The sequence below is a fragment of the Pongo abelii genome, chromosome 3, assembly GCF_028885655.2.
Source record: "Pongo abelii isolate AG06213 chromosome 3, NHGRI_mPonAbe1-v2.0_pri, whole genome shotgun sequence".
NCBI classification, from domain to species: domain Eukaryota; kingdom Metazoa; phylum Chordata; class Mammalia; order Primates; family Hominidae; genus Pongo; species Pongo abelii.
This window is the reverse complement of record NC_071988.2, coordinates 16,557,135-16,574,763: the sequence shown is the minus strand read 5'-3', so window position 1 is coordinate 16,574,763 and position 17,629 is coordinate 16,557,135. Positions and strand designations below refer to the sequence as shown.

General features: G+C 43.3%; 1 protein-coding gene and 1 non-coding gene across 2 annotated transcripts; both read right to left on the bottom strand.

The window, feature by feature from the left end:
* Positions 1 to 1,918: 1,918 nt before the first annotated feature.
* On the bottom strand, positions 1,919 to 2,022 carry LOC112133295 (small nucleolar RNA U13). Its single transcript, XR_002914963.2, has one exon. It is a non-coding gene; the product is annotated as a small nucleolar RNA U13 (small nucleolar RNA).
* A 1,411-nt stretch (positions 2,023 to 3,433) lies between these two features.
* CLRN2 (clarin 2) lies at positions 3,434 to 15,838 on the bottom strand. Its single transcript, XM_002814623.4, has 3 exons — positions 15,359 to 15,838; positions 7,872 to 8,051; positions 3,434 to 4,111 (listed from the first exon to the last, which is right to left on the bottom strand). The coding sequence occupies exons 1-3, from the start codon at positions 15,609 to 15,611 to the stop codon at positions 3,846 to 3,848; spliced, it is 699 nt and encodes a 232-aa protein (XP_002814669.3). The 5' UTR covers positions 15,612 to 15,838; the 3' UTR covers positions 3,434 to 3,845.
* Between the last annotated feature and the right edge of the window lie 1,791 nt (positions 15,839 to 17,629).

Genomic DNA, 17,629 nt, shown 5'->3' with positions numbered 1-17,629 from the left:
CCAGTAATGTGGTTGCCACCTGATGGATCATGGTTTAAACATGTTATAGATACTTCTGAACACTTTCAAAAGCTACGGACTCTGTCACAGAAAAAATGCACATGCATACAAAAGCCTGCACTTTGACTTCTTGAAACACATCCGGCTGGGTGCAGTGGCTCATGCCTGTAATTTCAGCACTTTGGGAGGCCGAGGCGGGTAGATTGCCTGAGGTCAAGAGTTCGAGACCAGCCTGGCCAACATAGTGAAACCCTGTCTCTACTAAAAATGCAAAAAATTAGCTGGGCATGATGGCGAGCACCTGTAATCCCAGCTACTCGGGAAGCCGAAGCAGGAGAATCGCTTGAACCCAGGAGGCAGAGGTTGCAGTAAGCCAAAATCCTACCATTGCATTCCAGCCTGGGCGACAGAGCAAGACTCTGTCTCAAAAAGAAAAGAAACACACCTGTCTTGATTAAAGTCAATCCTAATTTACACTTAGAAGCAAAACTGAATTCTGCCCCCTCCCCCTTTTTTTTTTTTTGAGACAGAGTTTCACTCTTGGCGTCCAGGCTAGAGTTCAATGGCGTGATCTTGGCTCACTGCAACCTTCGCCTGGGTTCAAGCAATTCTCCTGCTTCAGCCTCCCGAGTAGCTGGGATTACAGGCACCCACCACCATACCTGGCTAACTTTTGTATTTTCAGTAGAGACGGGGTTTCACCACGTTGGCTAGGCTGGTCTTGAACTCCTGACCTCAGGTGATCTGCCTGCCTCAGCCTCCCAAAGTGCTGGGATTACAGGCATGAGCCACTGTGCCCAGCCCACTCTGCTCCCTTCTTGGCATGATGGTCTGTGTATGACTGAAGGCAGTGATCAGTTCAAAGGCTATGGCCCTGATGACTTTTTATTTTTATTTTTGGAAATAGAGAGAGAGGGTTTCACTATGTTGTCCAGGCTGAACTCCTAGACTCAAGCAGCCCTCCCTCCTTGGCCTCCCAAAGTGCTGGGATTACAGGCATGAGCCACCACGTCTGTCCACTGTGCTAACTTTTTGCATAGCTCCATCACAAGCCTTCTCAGTATGAATCATCCCCAGCTGCTGGGAGAATGACATGTCTGGAGGGCAGAGATTTTTGTCAGTTCACTGCTTTAGTCCCAGCACCTAGATCAGTGTCAATACTGCTGAATGAATAAATGTACCAAGATCCTCAGATACTTGTCATATAAACTGTTGTCAGATTTTCTGTATTTATGTTGATTTTAAAAAACCAGTCAGCAGGACTTTGTGTTCAAACTTGATACGATATTGACATTTCCTCTGGTTTTCAAGACAGCTTGGCAGTCTGTCACTATCTTTTGGATCCCTCTCCTATCACATAACTGTCTCTTCTAGCCATGTGCCATCTGCATCTTTGGTGAGTGACATCAGTCCACTAAATAGTGCTGAAGCTATGCCTGGGATGTGGAAAGAGGGCTGAAAGGGGCAGGTGAGCCCAGCAAGGAATTATAAAGAAGAGAGAGATGACATGAGCACTTCCTGAAGTCACCAAATCAGGTGTCATTTTAGATGGAGCTAATCTGGGGAATTAGATCACTTAAAAAAAAAAAAAGAAATTCCCAGGTTGGGCGCGGTGGCTCACGCCTGCAATCCCGGCCCTTTGGGAGGCTGAGGCGGGTGGATCACTTGAAGTCAGGAGTTTGAGACCAGCCTGACCAACATGGTGAAAACCCATCTCTACTAAAAATACAAAATTAGCTGGGCGTGGTGGCGCACACCTGTAATTCCAGCTACTTGGGAGGCTGAGGCAGGAGAATTGCTTGAACCCGAGAGGCGGAGGTTGCAGTGAGCTGAGATCATGCCATTGCACTCCAGCCTGGACAACAAGAGCAAAGCTCTGTTTTTTAAAAAAAAATTCCTTTTCCTTTTTTTTCCTTCAGGTCAGATGTGTAATGTGCAGATGTCATAACAAGGTTCCAGGGTAGCACATCTCACACACGTGCATGAAAACCCAATCGTCATCCTCATGAACTACAAAAGGATTGCATTAGATAACTTTTGCATGACATGAAGATAGGAGACCTGGGAAAAGATTCATCCAAGCTAGCACCATGGGAAAATGAGTTCATAGAGTTGTGTACCTCTGTTAGTCAGGGTTCTCCAGAGGAACAGAGCCAACAGGCTGTGTGTGTGTGTGTGTAGAGTGACAGAGAGAAAGAGGGGGATATTTTAAGGAATTGTCTCACATGACTCAGGAGGCCAGCAATTCCAGAATCCTGAGGCTAGGTGGGCAGGCTAAAGATCCAGTGACAGTTGCAGTTTGAGTCCAAAAAGTCTACTGGCAGAATTCTCTCTCCCTCAGGGGAGCTAGGCCTTTTTTCTATTAGGGCCTTCAACTGATTGGATGAGGGAATTCCATCCAATTACAGATGGTAATCTGTTTTACTCAAAATACACAAATTTAAATGTTAATCTCATCAAAAAATACCTTTGAAAAAGCATCTAGAAGTGTTTGACCAAATATCTGGGTACTGTGGTCCATCCAAGGTGACACACAAAATTAATCATTCCAGTGGCACTTAGGAAAACCCAACACAAAACAGCCTAATTTCTCCAACAGGTGATTAAAGCGACATTCTAATCCCATTGAGTACTCACATGCTTCTAAGCCCTCCTTGAAATTTCTTTTTTTTTTGAGACAGAGTGTCACTCTGTCGCCCAGGCTGGAGTGTAGTGGCGTGATGTCAGCTCACTGCAAACTCTGCCTCCCAGGTTCAAGCGATTCTTCTGCCTCAGCCTCCCGAGTAGCTGGGACTACCGGTGCGCACCGCCACAGCAGGCTAATTTTTGTATTTTTAGTAGAGACAGGGTTTCACCATATTGGTCAGGCTGGTCTCGAACTCCTGACCTCATGATTTGCCCACCTCAGCCTCCCAAAGTGCTGAAATTACAGGTGTGAGCCACTGTGCCCAGTCCCTCCTTGTAATTTCACGCCCCGTGCCCAGCCTTTTTACTGATGCATCCTGGAGTGCCCTTCTCTAACCTTGCTTCCTTCACCACTGGAAAAAGTCTACTCACCTTTCAAAGCTCAGATCAAATATTCATGCTGTGATACTTTCTTTAATACCACGTCCCATCCCCAAGATTTAATTCCCTCCTCGGTCCCTTATGGCTGTTCTATTATTAGGTTGGTGCAAAAGTAATTGCTGTTTTTGCCATTAGGACCTAATGAGTTAATAAATGAGTTAGAACAGTGTCTAGCACATAGTAACCACTCAAAAAATGGCAGTTACTTACATTCTTAGTGTTACCGTTGCTAAGTCCTGTGTCATGTGGAAAGACAGGTGTTTCTGGAAGGCAGGAACAGGAACAGTATCATATTCCTCTTAGAATTCTTCCCCACTCACCAGCCCAATATTGTATGGAATTGACCAGGGATCTACAGACACTTATTGGAGTATGTAGTATCTTATATTTGTCAAGTGCTCTACAGAATGCAGAATCTGGCAATATCATCACCCATTTAAACTTCACAACAGCCTTGCGAAGTTGTTACTGTGCTTAGTTTACAGATGAAGAAACAGAGATGTAGACATTAAGTGAATTGTCTAATGTCACACACAGCTGGCAAACGGCAGAGTCTCCAGCTGCAACTTGAACTCCAAGGTTATGAGAGAGGAATGCAAGGATGCTGGGGATTCCAGGCAAGTTTTTCTTTTCTGGCCCAGGCAACAGCCTTGGTCCTTCACATCCTTTTTCTTACTGCTGAGAACACGGCCATGATGGAGTGGGAAGGCTGCAAAAACACGAGGACTCCATTCACACACAGAACTGACTTAGGACAGGGTGTGAACATGGGAAGGCTATTAATACAAGATATCCTCAGCCGTGACCGTGGCCTCTTCGATTTTGGTCTTAATCTCGGGGAGGGGAATTTGACTGATCGCCACCACGACCAAGTTTGCGGTGTGGGCCGACGCGCTGGCCACGCAGATCCAAAACGACTCTTCATACTGTTCTTCCACCACCACAAACTGGAAGAGCTTCTCCTGAAAGTTGGCGATTCGTTCCGTCAGGTCGTGAAATTTCACCGCAGCCACGAAGCTGGCAATGGCTAACGCCACGACGCCGCCTAAAACCCAAAAAGATCACCCTCATTCACGGCTCTGTTTTGCAACTCTATGAGAGGTGGCATTTCTGTGCCACATGTGACAAACTTGTTTTGGGTTAAAAAAATTATGAGGAAGACATAAGTTTTAATTTGCTTTTAAAAGTACGAGATAACCCACACAGTATGAAGGAGAAAGGCAGGATTGTGTGGGGAAAGAGAGAATCTGCTTTATCAGCTTTGAATTTCCACCCCTCCAATTTTTTTTGTTTGTTTATTTTGAGATGGAGTCTTGCTCTACTGACAAGGCTGGAGTGCAGTGGCGCCATCTCAGTTCACTGCAACCTCTGCCTCCCGGGTTCAAGCCATTCTCCTGCCTCAGCCTCCTGAGTAGCTGGGACTACAGGTGCCTGTCACCACACCTGGCTAATTTTTGTATTTTTATTAGAGACGGAGTTTCATGATGTTGCCCAGGCTGGTCTCGAACTCCTGACCTCAAGTGATCCATTCGCCTTGGCCTCCCAAAGTGCTGGAATTACAAGTGTGAGCCACCGTGCCCGGCCCACTCTTCCAATTTTTCCCCTTACCCAGTACCATGCTTTCTAGGGATCCACATTTGGAGAAGTTCATTGGCTAAAATATCCTAGGATTTCTATGAAGACCGTGAAGGCTATGTGGCAAGACGTAAGAAAAACTGTTGCTCTCCTGTTTAATTATCCTCCTTCCATGCTTAAGGATAAGGATGACCATTCATAGAAAAAGGAAAGGAGGGACGGGAAAACTGGAAGAATTCCAAAGTACTTCCCTATGTTTTGCTTGAAACTTTGACTTTCTGGGCTCTCTCTCTCTCTCTCTCTCTCTCTCTCTCAATTTTAATTAATATTTTTAATAACACATTTATGATGCTTCTTAAAAGATTAGTATATCTTCATCGAAGAAAAATTTGGACACCGGAGAAAATCATAAACAAATTTACTTTTATCCTAAAAGCCAGCTTGAACACTTTGAACATTTTAGTGTTTTTCTTTACGTTTCTTTCTCTTTAACAAAATTAGTATTATGGTGTTCTTACTTTGATTTTAAATTTGATTTTTTTCCCTCACTTGGACATTTTTACGTGTTGTTACATATTCTGTTACAGAATGACTTTATTGTCTGTTTTTATTTTTGTTTTTGAGACAGGATCTTGCTCTGTGACCCAGGCTGGAGTGCAGTGGCATGATCATGGCTCACTGCAGCCTTGACCTCCTGGGTTCAAGCAATCCTCTTGCCTCAGCCTCCTGAGTAGCTGGGCTCATGGGTGCATGCCACCATGCTTGGCTAATTTTTGACTTTTGTTGGTTGGTTGGTTTGTGAAGATGAGGTCTTACTATGTTGCCCAGGCTGGTCTTGAACTCCTGAGCTCAAGCAATCCTCCCGCCTCAGCATCCCCCAGTGCTGGGATTACAGGCGTGAGCCACCATGCCAGGCTTACAGCATGACTATAAATGAGTGAATAGTATTTTATGCACTACACACTATAATTTATGTAAGTATTTTTAGTAGAGACTAAACAGTCTCTACTAAATTACAGAAATAAGGTCACACACTATAATTTATGTAAGTTTGACCTTATTTCTGCATGTCTAGATTACTTCTAATTTTTTGATATTATAAAGTGCTACAGCAAATACCATTTTATGTACATCCTTGTTCTCTTGTCCAGTATTTCCTTAGCATAAATCCAAACATGGAATTGTTTAGTCAAAAGATATTCAAAGGCTATTCACCTTTTTCTAACTTTTGACACTACAGTGTTGTTTTTTTAAGCTCAGTGGCAAGAAATAAAGTTTTGTCAAAAGACATAAAGCTTTGCCTGTTTTTACTTTTTATTTTTTGAGACAAGGTTTCGCTCTGATGGCTGAGGGTGGAGTGCAGTGGCATGATCACGGTTCACTGCAGCCTGGACCTCCCAGGCTCAAGCAATCCTCCCACCTCAGCCTCCCTAAGTGTTGGGATTACAGCTCTCAAGCAGCTGAGACTACAGGCACCTGACACCACAGACAGCTAATTATTTTTTATTTTTTATTTTTGTAGAAATGGGGTCTTGCTATGTTGTCCAGGATTTTTTTGCCTGTTGCTAATACTCTCATCAGCAGAGTCTGAGAGCACTATCTCTCTGAGGAAAGGAATGGACAGAGATAAGTATTTATTTAATAAGCAGGGTTGAGCACTTTTTACATGACAGCCTCTGTGAGGATTCATGCAGATGAGGAAGACACCTGTAGTCTTGATGAGGGTAAGCCATGTATATAAACAATTCTACAAGGTGGCTACCGTCTGCAAACAAAGGCAAATACATAATAATTGATTGACTGATATACATTATAATACATAATAAAATAAATTACCTGTTTTTATATTATTCTTGTATAAGGTAATCATAGTGAGGGATTATTGTTCTAATGGTACCTTGAATATTTGACCTGAGTTTTCTGTGACAGCCCTCATCTCACAAGATTCTGTTATTTTCATTACAGATGATGTGTTAAGTGCATAATTAAATGTGAATTAATTTCTGTGCATCAGTATACTCCCAAATCAACATGCATGCACACACACACACACACACACACACACACCTTTTAGTTTTTGGCTTGGAAAATAGGTCATGATGGTCATAAATGAGAGCATGGATCTGTGGAAAAATAAAGAGCTTAGAATCAGTTATGCCTAGGTTGGAATACCACCTCTGCCACTCATTGTGGTGCGACTGTTTAACTTTTCTGAGCCTCAGGCTCTTCATCTGTAATTGTGGGTCTAATAATACCTCCCACAGGGATGTGGTGAGATTTAAATGAAGCAATGCATGCAAAATCTCCAGGTCCCTGCCCAGCCCTTAGTGGTTGCTCAGTAAGTTGCATCTAGTTTAAGGGCATGGTGCAGTCAAGGTGTTGGGGAGGTGAGAGGAGGGAGAGTTGAGACAGCCAGTGAGCCATGTCTGCATTAATATGTCCAAGTGTGTGTGTGGGGGGCGGGGGGGAACACCAAAGACCTTGGCAACTAGATGGCACTTACTTCCCCTTCTCAACCCAAAGCCCGAATGGAGGAGCCTTTCACGAATGGCCTCTTGCTCACACTACCCTTCTCTTCTGTCATTTGTGGAGTTCCTCCCAGCCTTAGCTGCAGCACCAGCTCCATCTCTTTCCCGTCTCCGGGCCCCGACCTCTCCCTAGTTCCAGCTCTCTGTCTTCTGGCTCCTCCTTTCACCTCGATCTCTCTTCACTGCTCTAAGCCCTCAGCCATTCACGTACTCTAATAAGATGGTTCTTTGTTGTGACAGACTCTGCAACTTAAAGAGGAAATTCATGAGCACTTTGGGAGGCTAAGGCAGGCGGATCCCTTGAGATTAGGAGTTTGAGACTAGCCTGGGCAACATGGTGAAACCCTGTTTCTACAAAAAATACAAAAAATTAGCTGGGCATGGTGGCGCATGCCTGTACTCCCAGCTACTTGGGGGCCTGAGGTGGGAAGATCACTTGAGCCCAGGAGGTCAAGGCTGCAGTGAACTGAGATCGCACCACTGCACTCCAGTCTGGGTGAGAAAGTGAGACCCTGTCTCAAAAAAAAAAAAAAAAAAAGAAAAAGAGGACATTCATTCCATGCCCATCAAGAAGGTCTTAGACCCAGGAAAGTCAAGGCTCCAGTGGGGCATTTTAGTTCCTTCACACCTTCTGCCCAACTACTTGCAACCCAGCCCTGTGACGGTGTGGACATAATTTTCTCTCCCTAAGGGACTTCTTACCTGCCAGGACATTCCATAGGCAGATGCCCCCAGGACCGTTGACTGCCCGGTACGGGACCTGGATCATGTTAAGAATGGCAAAGCCCATGCTGACCAGAGCCAGGGCCAAGGCCAGGAAGAGGAGCAGCAAAATCATCACATGAAGGCCTGCGTTGAGCTCCTTCACCAGGTGTGGGAAGACTGGGGAGACAAGACACAGCCACCATTTCAACGTCAGAGTTAGACTCACTTTCATAAAGTCCAAGCTTGCTTACCACGAAGGCTTCGACAGACAGGGGTGAGGGCAAGACAGCAAGCATGGGGATTTCAAACAGTGGGAGACTTTCTGAGATGAACTCATGGCCCCCAGATTCATGCTTGTCAGTTGACCAACAAGCCTCTCTTCCTTAGAGTGGACACAAAATCAAAATGTGCCCTGGCTGTCAATTTAAGTTGCACTGAGCTTGAAGCTCTGGGGTCTGATGTGAACTGATGCAAACAGACCCCAGTGACTCAGCAAAGTAGACCCTTGCTCACCCCCATGTATGAAGGATACACAATTCTCACGTTGCACAACATTTTATTAAAATATTAATTTGCCTTATGAATATGGCAAAATAAGTTAGTGAAATCTTAATTTGTATTTGTTTTCTCTATGTTTGCCACCAGTACCAGCCGTGAAGATGAAATGGCATAACATAATAGAGTAGCTCAAATAGTGCCTGGGAAAGTCAGTTCTCAAAAATGGCAGCTGTGGTTGTTGCTGTTATATTTTGACGGTCTTGGGAAAGTCATGTGACTTCTCAAGCCTCAGTTTCTTCATCAGTACAATAGGGATAGTAATCTCTGCATATGAATTGAGGATAATCAACATTTACTAAGTGCAGTCATGGGCCAAACATTTTACATCGTCATCTTGTTCAATGCGCATGACAAAGACATGAGGTAGATTTTATAAACTCCCTTCACCCACAGGCTTGGAGACATTAAATTGCTTGTGTTTGGGCAAGGCAGCTCTAAACTCTATATTAAAGATTATAGTTCAATATACTACGAGGACAAATGTGACCCTGAAAGAGCCAGTCCTTCAAGATGGTTAACTGGGTCTAAATTTAAAATAGGGTCAAGTGGCCATTTACTGACTAGGGAGTCATACACATCTTCTGAGTTCCTTGAAAACCCACACCTTTTTAATCTTTGAGATCTGTCTCAGCCAATCAGGGCTCAGCTGTAATGACCAATCAGGGCTCAGCTGTATCAGCTAATCAGTGTTCAGCTGTATCGACCAATCAGAACTAAGTGAATTTGAATCCTTTATTTACATAAACAGACCTGATTGGAAACCTGGGCGGGAAATTTTGCTATAAAATCTGAGCCTTCCCTTTCTTCTCTGGAATACATCTTCCTTTTACACCAGCGGCTGTGTTTCCCTGGTTTGCAAACTGTTAACTGGAATAAATTCTTTCCTCCAAATTCCTTTTCTGAGAACTGTTGTTCACAACTGTATGGTATCAACAGTGTCAAATCATGATCTTTAGTAGTTTTAAATGAAGAATTGAACATTATGAAAGCTACAGAACTTCTGAGCATACTCATTCCTCTGCAATTGCTCCAAGGTTCCTGCCCTGATGAATACCCGCCCTGATAGAACTAGTTCCTTTGCTGGTTCACCTGCCTCTCTTAGTCACTGAAGGTTGGCGTCTCCCAATCCTGAGAACTAGAGTTTTTGTTTTTCCCGTTAGGTGTCCTTTCCACCCACACATTTTCAGGCACTCCACGTTTACACTGTGAGTTCTGATGTTTCTTTCCAGTTCTGAATTTCCATTTATTTTTATCTCTCTATGGTTATCTAATCAGCATTGGAAATTTTACCCTGGAAGATGAGCTCCTTTCCAGTGAGTTTGTCTTTGTAAAGCGTCTTTCTTCCCTGTGCCTCTATCCCATCTTAATGTCCCTTAGACTTTTTTTTCTCTTTTCAAACCCTCAGCCCCTTTTTGTCTCAGACACAGTAGCTTGTGCCTGATTTTTATTTATTTTTATTTTTTGAGACAGAATCTTGTTCTGTCACCCAGGCTGGAGTGCAGTGGCACCATCTCAGCTTGGCGCAACCTCCTCCTCTCTGATTCAAGCAATTCTCGTGCCTCAGCCTTTCCAATAGCTGGGATTATGGGCACCCACCACCATGCCTGGCTAATTTTTGCATTTTTAGCAGAGATAGGGGTTTCACCACGTTGACCAGGCTGGTCTCAAACTCCTGGCCTCAAGTGATCTGCCTGCCTTGGCCTCCCAAAGTGCTGGGATTACAGGCATGAGCCACCAGACCCTGCCACTTGTGCCTGATTTTTAAATTGTTTCATTATCCCCTTTCTTGACCAGGCAATCCTTAGGACACATGACTAACATAGTAATGCTCACCAAAACTCTTACAATAGAAAACAGTCACCTATGTGAATGGCAAAAATCAAAATGTTTGCTAACACACCGTGTTGACAATGGTGTAAGGAAGAGGCACTCTCAAGTCTCGTAGAAATATTAATTCATGTAACCTTGTTAGAGGGCAGTTTGGCAACATCTACTAAAGCAAATTCACTTCTAGGAATTTATTTTCCAGAAGCACTCCCACATGTGCTCAAAGCGTGGATCAAATATTGGATATTCATTACAATAGCAAAAGATTGGAGAAAAAACAATATGTGAATAGACTGATTTAATAAATTAAGGTATCCATAATGTCCATAATGTATATAATTCATCTTTTAAAAAGAAAGAATTATATCCACATAATGATTGAACCCATATCCAGATTTGATTTTTAAAAATTGAGAAATAATCATATTAGGATGATGGGGGAGAGGGAATTTGGGGCATATGGAGTGATGTGGAGAGGGTGGTAAAGAGTGCCCAGTCCTCGGCCTTCATAGTAGGAAGTGCATTAACTATAATTAAAAAATATTTATTGGCAAAGGGCAAATCTCACTCAACCCCCACATTCTTGTGCCATAACTCAGGGCTCAGGACCTCATGGTTAATTGAGATTCATTATTTTTTAATATATGTCATTATTTAGAAATTCTAGGCTGGGGCAGTGGCTCATGCCTGTAATCCCAGCACTTCTAGGGGCCGAGATGGGGGGATTGCTTGAGGCTAGGAGTTGGAGATAAGTCTGGGCAACATAGCAAGGCTCTGTCTCTAAATTATTTTAAAAAAAGAAGAAGAAAGTAGAAATTCAAATCATTTCTCAGGAGTGTTAATGCACCAGTTCTTTCTACTTTCTTTCTGAGGGGTGACTGCCTTAGCCTGACACCCAGTGCTGCCCTAGGAAAGCTGTTGCTCACTTGCCTTTCATATTTGAAACCCAGGTTCCAAGAGTTTTAGATGTCTCCCACTAGGAATTAAATTTAAGTTTCCAGCTTGAAATCCATGACTCTACACACGATTAATGGTGATAAATGACAACACATGATTCATGGTGATAAATGACAACAGCCACCTATATGGGGTGCAGACTATGTGCTGGTGGCTTTATACATATTCTTTGTTTTGTTGCTCATGGACACCCTCTCTCACGCTTACAAATGAGGAAACTGAGGCTCGGAGAAGTGAAATAGCTTAGCCACGCTCCCACAGCAAGAAAGTGTCAGCTTAACTACTCTATTACAGGGCTAGAGCAGAAAAATCAGAAAGCATAGATAAGTAGAGGTTTAAAATTCTAAACATAGAGTCTTTTGAATTCTGGAGGTCTCATTTTGAATTTGAATAGATATAGTTGTTTCCTACGCATTAGAGGCAACTCACTTGAATACCAGAATTGATTAATCATTCTATCAGCGTCTAAAACTATTAGATAATTTGTTTGCTCCGAATCCCAGGGAGGTCTGGCAGTCCTTTTTGCCCCAGCAGGGCAAATAAGAAAAGCAGGACATCTGAAGTCAAACCCAGGTCCTGGCCACTAGTGGAATACCTGTGAGGCACGAAGTAGAGAGGAACCAGAGAACTAAAAGCTGCAAAGCAATCTATTATATTAGGTGCTTTTAAATAAATTATTTTATGTATTGATTTCTCTGATCTCTAATTTCCTCATCAGTAAAATGGGCGTAATAAAATCTCTTCTCTAGCATAGTAAAAATGGAAGGAAATGAACTACAAGGCAGTGGCTTCAGATACTGTGTTCTGTGCCTAGTATATATTTACCTGCCTCTCCTTTATCAGATGGTAAACTTTTCTTTTACTTTCTTTTTTTTTTTTTTGTTTGAGACGGATTTTCACTCTTTTCACCCAGGCTGGAGTGCCATGGCACAATCTTGGCTCACTGCAACCTCCACCTCCCAAGTTCAAGTGATTCTCCTGCCTCAGCTTCCTGAGTAGCTGGGATTACAGGCACCTCCCACCACGCCTGGCTAATTTTTGTATTTTTAGTAGAGATGTGGTTTCACCATGTTGGCCAGGCTGGTCTCAAACTCCTGACCTCAGGTGATCCACCCACCTTGGCCTCCCAAAGTGCTGGGATTATAGGCATGAGCCACTATACCTGGCCAGATGGTAAGCTTTTCTAGGGCAGGTACTTGTCTGTTTTGTTCATCCCTGTTTTCCTAAGAGCCTGGTCTGTAAATACTCCATAGTACAATTGAATGTGTGGACAATGCTAAAGTAATGTTTGTCTCTTTCTTTCTCTAGCCACCCAAACAGCCATGTTGGCTTGTTTTTATTTCATAGGGCCTGGGTATAAAAAAAGGACCTTAATCTTTGTGATGAATAGTTCTTTGGTTTTCTCCATCATTGGCATGGGAATTCATTCCCCTGGGTGATTTTTTGGGGAGACCTCTGTGATGAGAAAGTGGCTGTTTGTGAACAAGACCCAATAAAACCTCCCCATCCCACAGTTTACAAAGCACTTTCACTTATGTCCCCATCTACACTGATCTGCAACTGCGGGGATTTTTTTTTTCTACAGATGGATAGTGAATGTCAGAAAGAGACTCCAGGAGAAACAGACTCCTGGTTGTGGGAGGCTCTGATATACCCCGTAGCTGCCTCAAGGTTACATTGTGCTAGAATTAAAAGCTGTAAATCTAAAGAAGACTAGACTGGCACTAGAGAACCTTGTAATATCAGTGTCCCCGAGCTGTATTGGGGTAAAGCCAGCCAAGCACAGGAGGAACTTGGCCCCAGGTTCCTTGTGAATGTTTTGAAAGAGAATCACATCCAAGGTACTGTGCATGGATGTTTATAGACCCTCCTCTGAGACAACCCCGGGGCAGCAGGAAACAAAACCTTCTCAAATACGCTCCTACTCAGGGACAAGAATAAAATGTCCTTTATGCTTCTCACAGGGTTCTGATGCTTTCCAGACCAGACCATGTTAGATGAACCCAGGGGAATGTTTCCCATGGGTGTCCTTCTAAGAAGGAAGAAGGAGGAAGGCAAGAAGTATTTTCTGACTTTCTCCAAGACTCAAACAAAATATGCATTTGTTTGCAGCTTCCCACTCGAAGCAGTTTACATTTCTGTGAGCTGGGAATGGCAGGGGTCTGGTCATTAGGTTAATGCTGGCATGTGACTGCTGTTTAATCTTCTCACCCCATTCCAGTTTCAACAATTGTCCTGTTGGGGTTCAGAAACCAACACCCCTAAAATATGAAGCTTTGTGAAGAAGCCTCAAGGTCTCTCTGGCCCCCCCTCTCCCTCGTGTCTCTCCATTCTTTGTCTGTCTCATAAGCACAGGATGAGGTCGTTCTCTGACGTTCCCTTACCTGCCTACATCCAGACTTACCAAAGAAAAAGACCTCTGGTCCCTTCCCTGAGTGTTCATTAATTGTACCCATATCACAGGAAGAAAGACTAAAGTCTGTTAACACAGCTGGACAGACTTTTGTCACAAATCAATGTCTGCTCTGTGGGCCCAACAGACTTTGTCCCAGCTCACTGTATGTTCTTTAAGCCCATTGAGTTTCCCTAAAAATAAATTACTAGTCCCCTAAAATCATCCACACTTCCCCATCTCCCTTTCCCCTAAGATGAAGAGGATACAACCATCTGTACCCCATTGAGATAGCGGACAATCACTCTGTGATTTTTCCCCTATGCATGCTAATAAATGTGTATGCCATATTCCCTATTAATCTGCCTTTTGTCAGTAGATTGTTCAGAGAACCTTCAGAGTGCAAAGGGGAAGTTTTCCTGGCCCCTACAGTCCTGATGACATCCTTTATAGCAAAGCATCTAGTTCAGAATCAAGTAGTCCATGTACTTGTCATGGTTAGCTTTTAGCATTTCTTTTTTTTATTTGTTTATGTGTGTGTATTTTCAAGTTTTATGTTATAATTTTGATGGAGCTATTTTTTCAATATCCAGGGTCTAATCTAATTGCTAGGTAAATATAAATATGCCCAGACATACTGATCTTGAATATACATAACAAACCTAAATTTTTGTGTATTTAAATGATGACAATTTGTATTATATTTGTCAACGGTTCCAGCTTTTTGTCCTTATAAATTTAATACGACATTTACCTTGGCCAGATTTCTATAAACTACTATAATTCTGAAATATAGAAATAAAGGAATGAATACAATTCTGTATCACCTTGCATTGGCATGGTATTGATTAATTACGGTTTTGGGTGGACACTGTTTTCACCAGTGATCTCATCGATTCAAAAAGCTTGCAGAATATTGCCTGTTTTGTTTTTGCCTTTCCAGAAGCCCATTTCTAAGTCCCGCTTGGATTCCTGTTTGCACAGACTGCTCTGCTTACATCCTGGGCAGCTCTGATGCCACACTGAACGCCAGTCAAAGTCCGTGCCCGCTCACGTTCACAGAGAGCAAGCAAGTGCCTTGCTTGAGGTCTCCCCACCAGTAAACTTTCCAGTAGGGGTTCCAGCCGGGGTAGTCTGGTTCCAGAACCCAAGCACAGTGCCCCTTTGCATTTTCTCAGACTATGAAACTTTTACAAAAGTAGATGTGGAAGTGGTCATCATGCTTCCCAAAGGTTCAGTTCTGCAGGCAGCCTCCACCTACTTGTTGTGGTCACGTGGCATGGGTCTGGAGTCCAGCTCTACTGTTTCCTGGCTGGGTGACCTCAGGTAAGTTATGTAACCTCTCCAAGCCTCAGTGTACTCCTCTGGAAAATGGGATCATTAACAATTCCTTCCGTATAACTTTGTTGTAAGGCTTTAAGGAGACAGGTGGTGTTAGGTGCTTACAATGTCTGACATGTGTAAACCCTCAATATTTTAATAGTCATTATTAATAGAGGTAAACTGCAAAAATGCACAAATCCTTATTTCTAATGTTTCTATACACCTCTACAGAAAAAGAAAAGGAAGCAAGCAAGGAAGGAAGGAAAGATCTTTTTGATGTGGATCCAGAACCCTTGGCTCACTGTGGACTTTGACATTATGCCTGACATTGAGGCAGCAGCCAAATTCCACAACGAGACATAAGCACCCTTACACATTAATAAAAATGAGTGCCTAGAATCAGCTTTCATGCCTCCAATATACTCACTCGTGAATTGGGACTGGCGGCCCCCAAGCCCACACTGCCGCACCTTACACCCTCGGAAGAGCCCGTAGTAAATGTCCCCAATGAACTTGACCAGCTCTCTGTCTGTGGCGTTGACCAGATCCACTCCAGTCTGACAAAGGATTTTCCCACTCAGCCAGTGGGGCACTACCAGGGCAACGATGATCAGGATGAAGGAGGAGAAGCTGAGTAAAGACGCCAGCCCATACCACGCCTTTTTGAACCATCCAGGCATGCTCGTGGGTGCTGGTCATCCCCAAGGTCTCCGAGCAGCAGCGAGGGTCGTTGACATCTTTCAGATATTCGGCAATGCTCTGCTCCAAGGTCAGCTCTTCCAAACACTCTATTTCAAGATTGTAAGTCCATCCTCTCGTCCTCCTTCAGCGCGAGCTTGCACAGTTCATGCTTCCTACAACCACATCCAGAAGCCTCTACAGAGACAATCTTCACCTGACTATGTAGCGGAGTGTGTTACTGAAGGAAGTAACCTTATATCTCCTCCTAGACTAAAGTTTCAGCAGACTGCTTAATTGTTCCTCGTTTCAAGTATTTAAATAGCCCTGGAGTGGACCTCGTAATGATAAAGGAGTTAGTAATAAGCAAAACCAGGTAGCTCTCACGATAAAGAGACGCAAACCAATCTCAAAAAAGGCATATGGTAGAAGGAAAACAAAAACGGAATGATTAGCACTTGAATACTGCCAACAATGCGCAGTATCAAATGTTGATCTCTCTGATGCGTGGGTGCCCTGGCATTTCTTTCTCGGAAATGTCACTGCTATCAGAATCTTTAGGACTGTTATTAATACCATCAAATGACCCCGGTTCTTGGGGCTTTAATATTGAAATGTGCAAACAGGACCTTATGAATTTCTCACTGTGTGAATCTGCTGGGGGTAAACTGTGACTAGAATTACTTTGCGGCTGTTGGAGCAGCCTGGAATCCAACACTTAACATTGCTCTCACCCATCCCTCCTTCTACATTATCTGAAATGGGAGAGAAAAGTGTTTTTCTAGTGTATTAGCAAATAGTAGTCACACTGCTGGGGTATTCATCCCTTCTAATGGTGGAAGATCTAGGTTTTCCTTTTAATCTGTAGACACTAGGAATGAAATATTCTTTCCTTTCTATCTTATACTGTGGACTCTGACATTTTGACTTTTACCTTATTCCTGAATATCAACTTAACATCATGTGAGACTGGCAACAGCCACTCTATGCATATCTCTGGGGAGCAAAGTTGGGCAGAAGTGGAGCAGTAAAATTTCTTAGTTGGTCACAGAAACCTGAAGGGGGGTTCAGGAAGTTGCACTGTTAACCAATAGCGGTCCCAGGAATCTCACTTGGAGAATGGCAAGGAAGCAGAGGGACATATTAATGGAAATGTCAGTTTCCTTCCTCATAACTGGGGCTCACTTCAGTGGCCACTCCACAATGAAAATAAACATGAGAATTTCTGAGCCTGGGCAATGTAGTGAGACCTTATCTCTACAAAAAATTAAAAAAAAAATAGTTGGGCCTGATGGCGTGTATTTGTAGTCCCAGCTACAGGAGGCTGAGGCTGGAAGACTGCTTGAGCCCAGGAGCTCAAGGCTGTAGTGAGCTATGATCATGCCACTCTGAGTAACAGAGCGCGATCCTGTCTCTTACTATATATAAAGATGAGTGGCACTTTACCATGTACAAAATGCTTTGACCATATGCTTACTCACCTCTGATGCTCCAGCAACCCTTTATGGTAAACAGGAGATGTACGATTTCAGCCATTTCTCTCATGGGAAACTGGATGTCGGTGCTGGGGCTGAAATTCAGGTCTTTGAATTACAACAGCTCATCTTCATCCCAGTGACTTTGAAACAGCAAATGTTTTTCTGGTAAAAAATAACAGAATACATATAAAAGGCTCAGAAGACTGCTTGGCACATTAAGTGATCAATAATGTTAGTTCACGTTCTTATTTTAACATTAAGCATGCTTTGACAAGTCAGGACTTGCGTAAATATCATTGAGTCATATTTCTGCCGTCAGTGAGGGACCTGTGTCAACTTTTGGTGTTTTGAGGGTTAAGCAATTGTTTTCAGAAAAACTCTAAGGGAAACACTTGATTCCCAACAAGCCTTTGTCTTGCTGAACAAAGGTGTGGTTAAGTGGAACTCTAGCTATTGAAGACCTGTGTTCAAATTCCCACTCTTCTAGACAAGTGTCTGTGACTCTCATGCCTCCGCTTTCTAATCTGCATAGGATTATCGTG

What these genes read in the sequence shown, in the direction of transcription:
- CLRN2 (XM_002814623.4), bottom strand. Translation starts at nt 15,611, where the DNA reads ATGCCTGGATGGTTCAAAAAGGCGTGGTATGGGCTGGCGTCTTTACTC. An exon ending in CCGCCAGTCCCAATTCACGA is followed by an intron (nt 8,052 to 15,358) that starts GTGAGTATATTG and finishes TTGTCTCCCCAG; the next exon opens with TCTTCCCACACCTGGTGAAG. An exon ending in CCTATGGAATGTCCTGGCAG is followed by an intron (nt 4,112 to 7,871) that starts GTAAGAAGTCCC and finishes TTTGGGTTTTAG; the next exon opens with GCGGCGTCGTGGCGTTAGCC.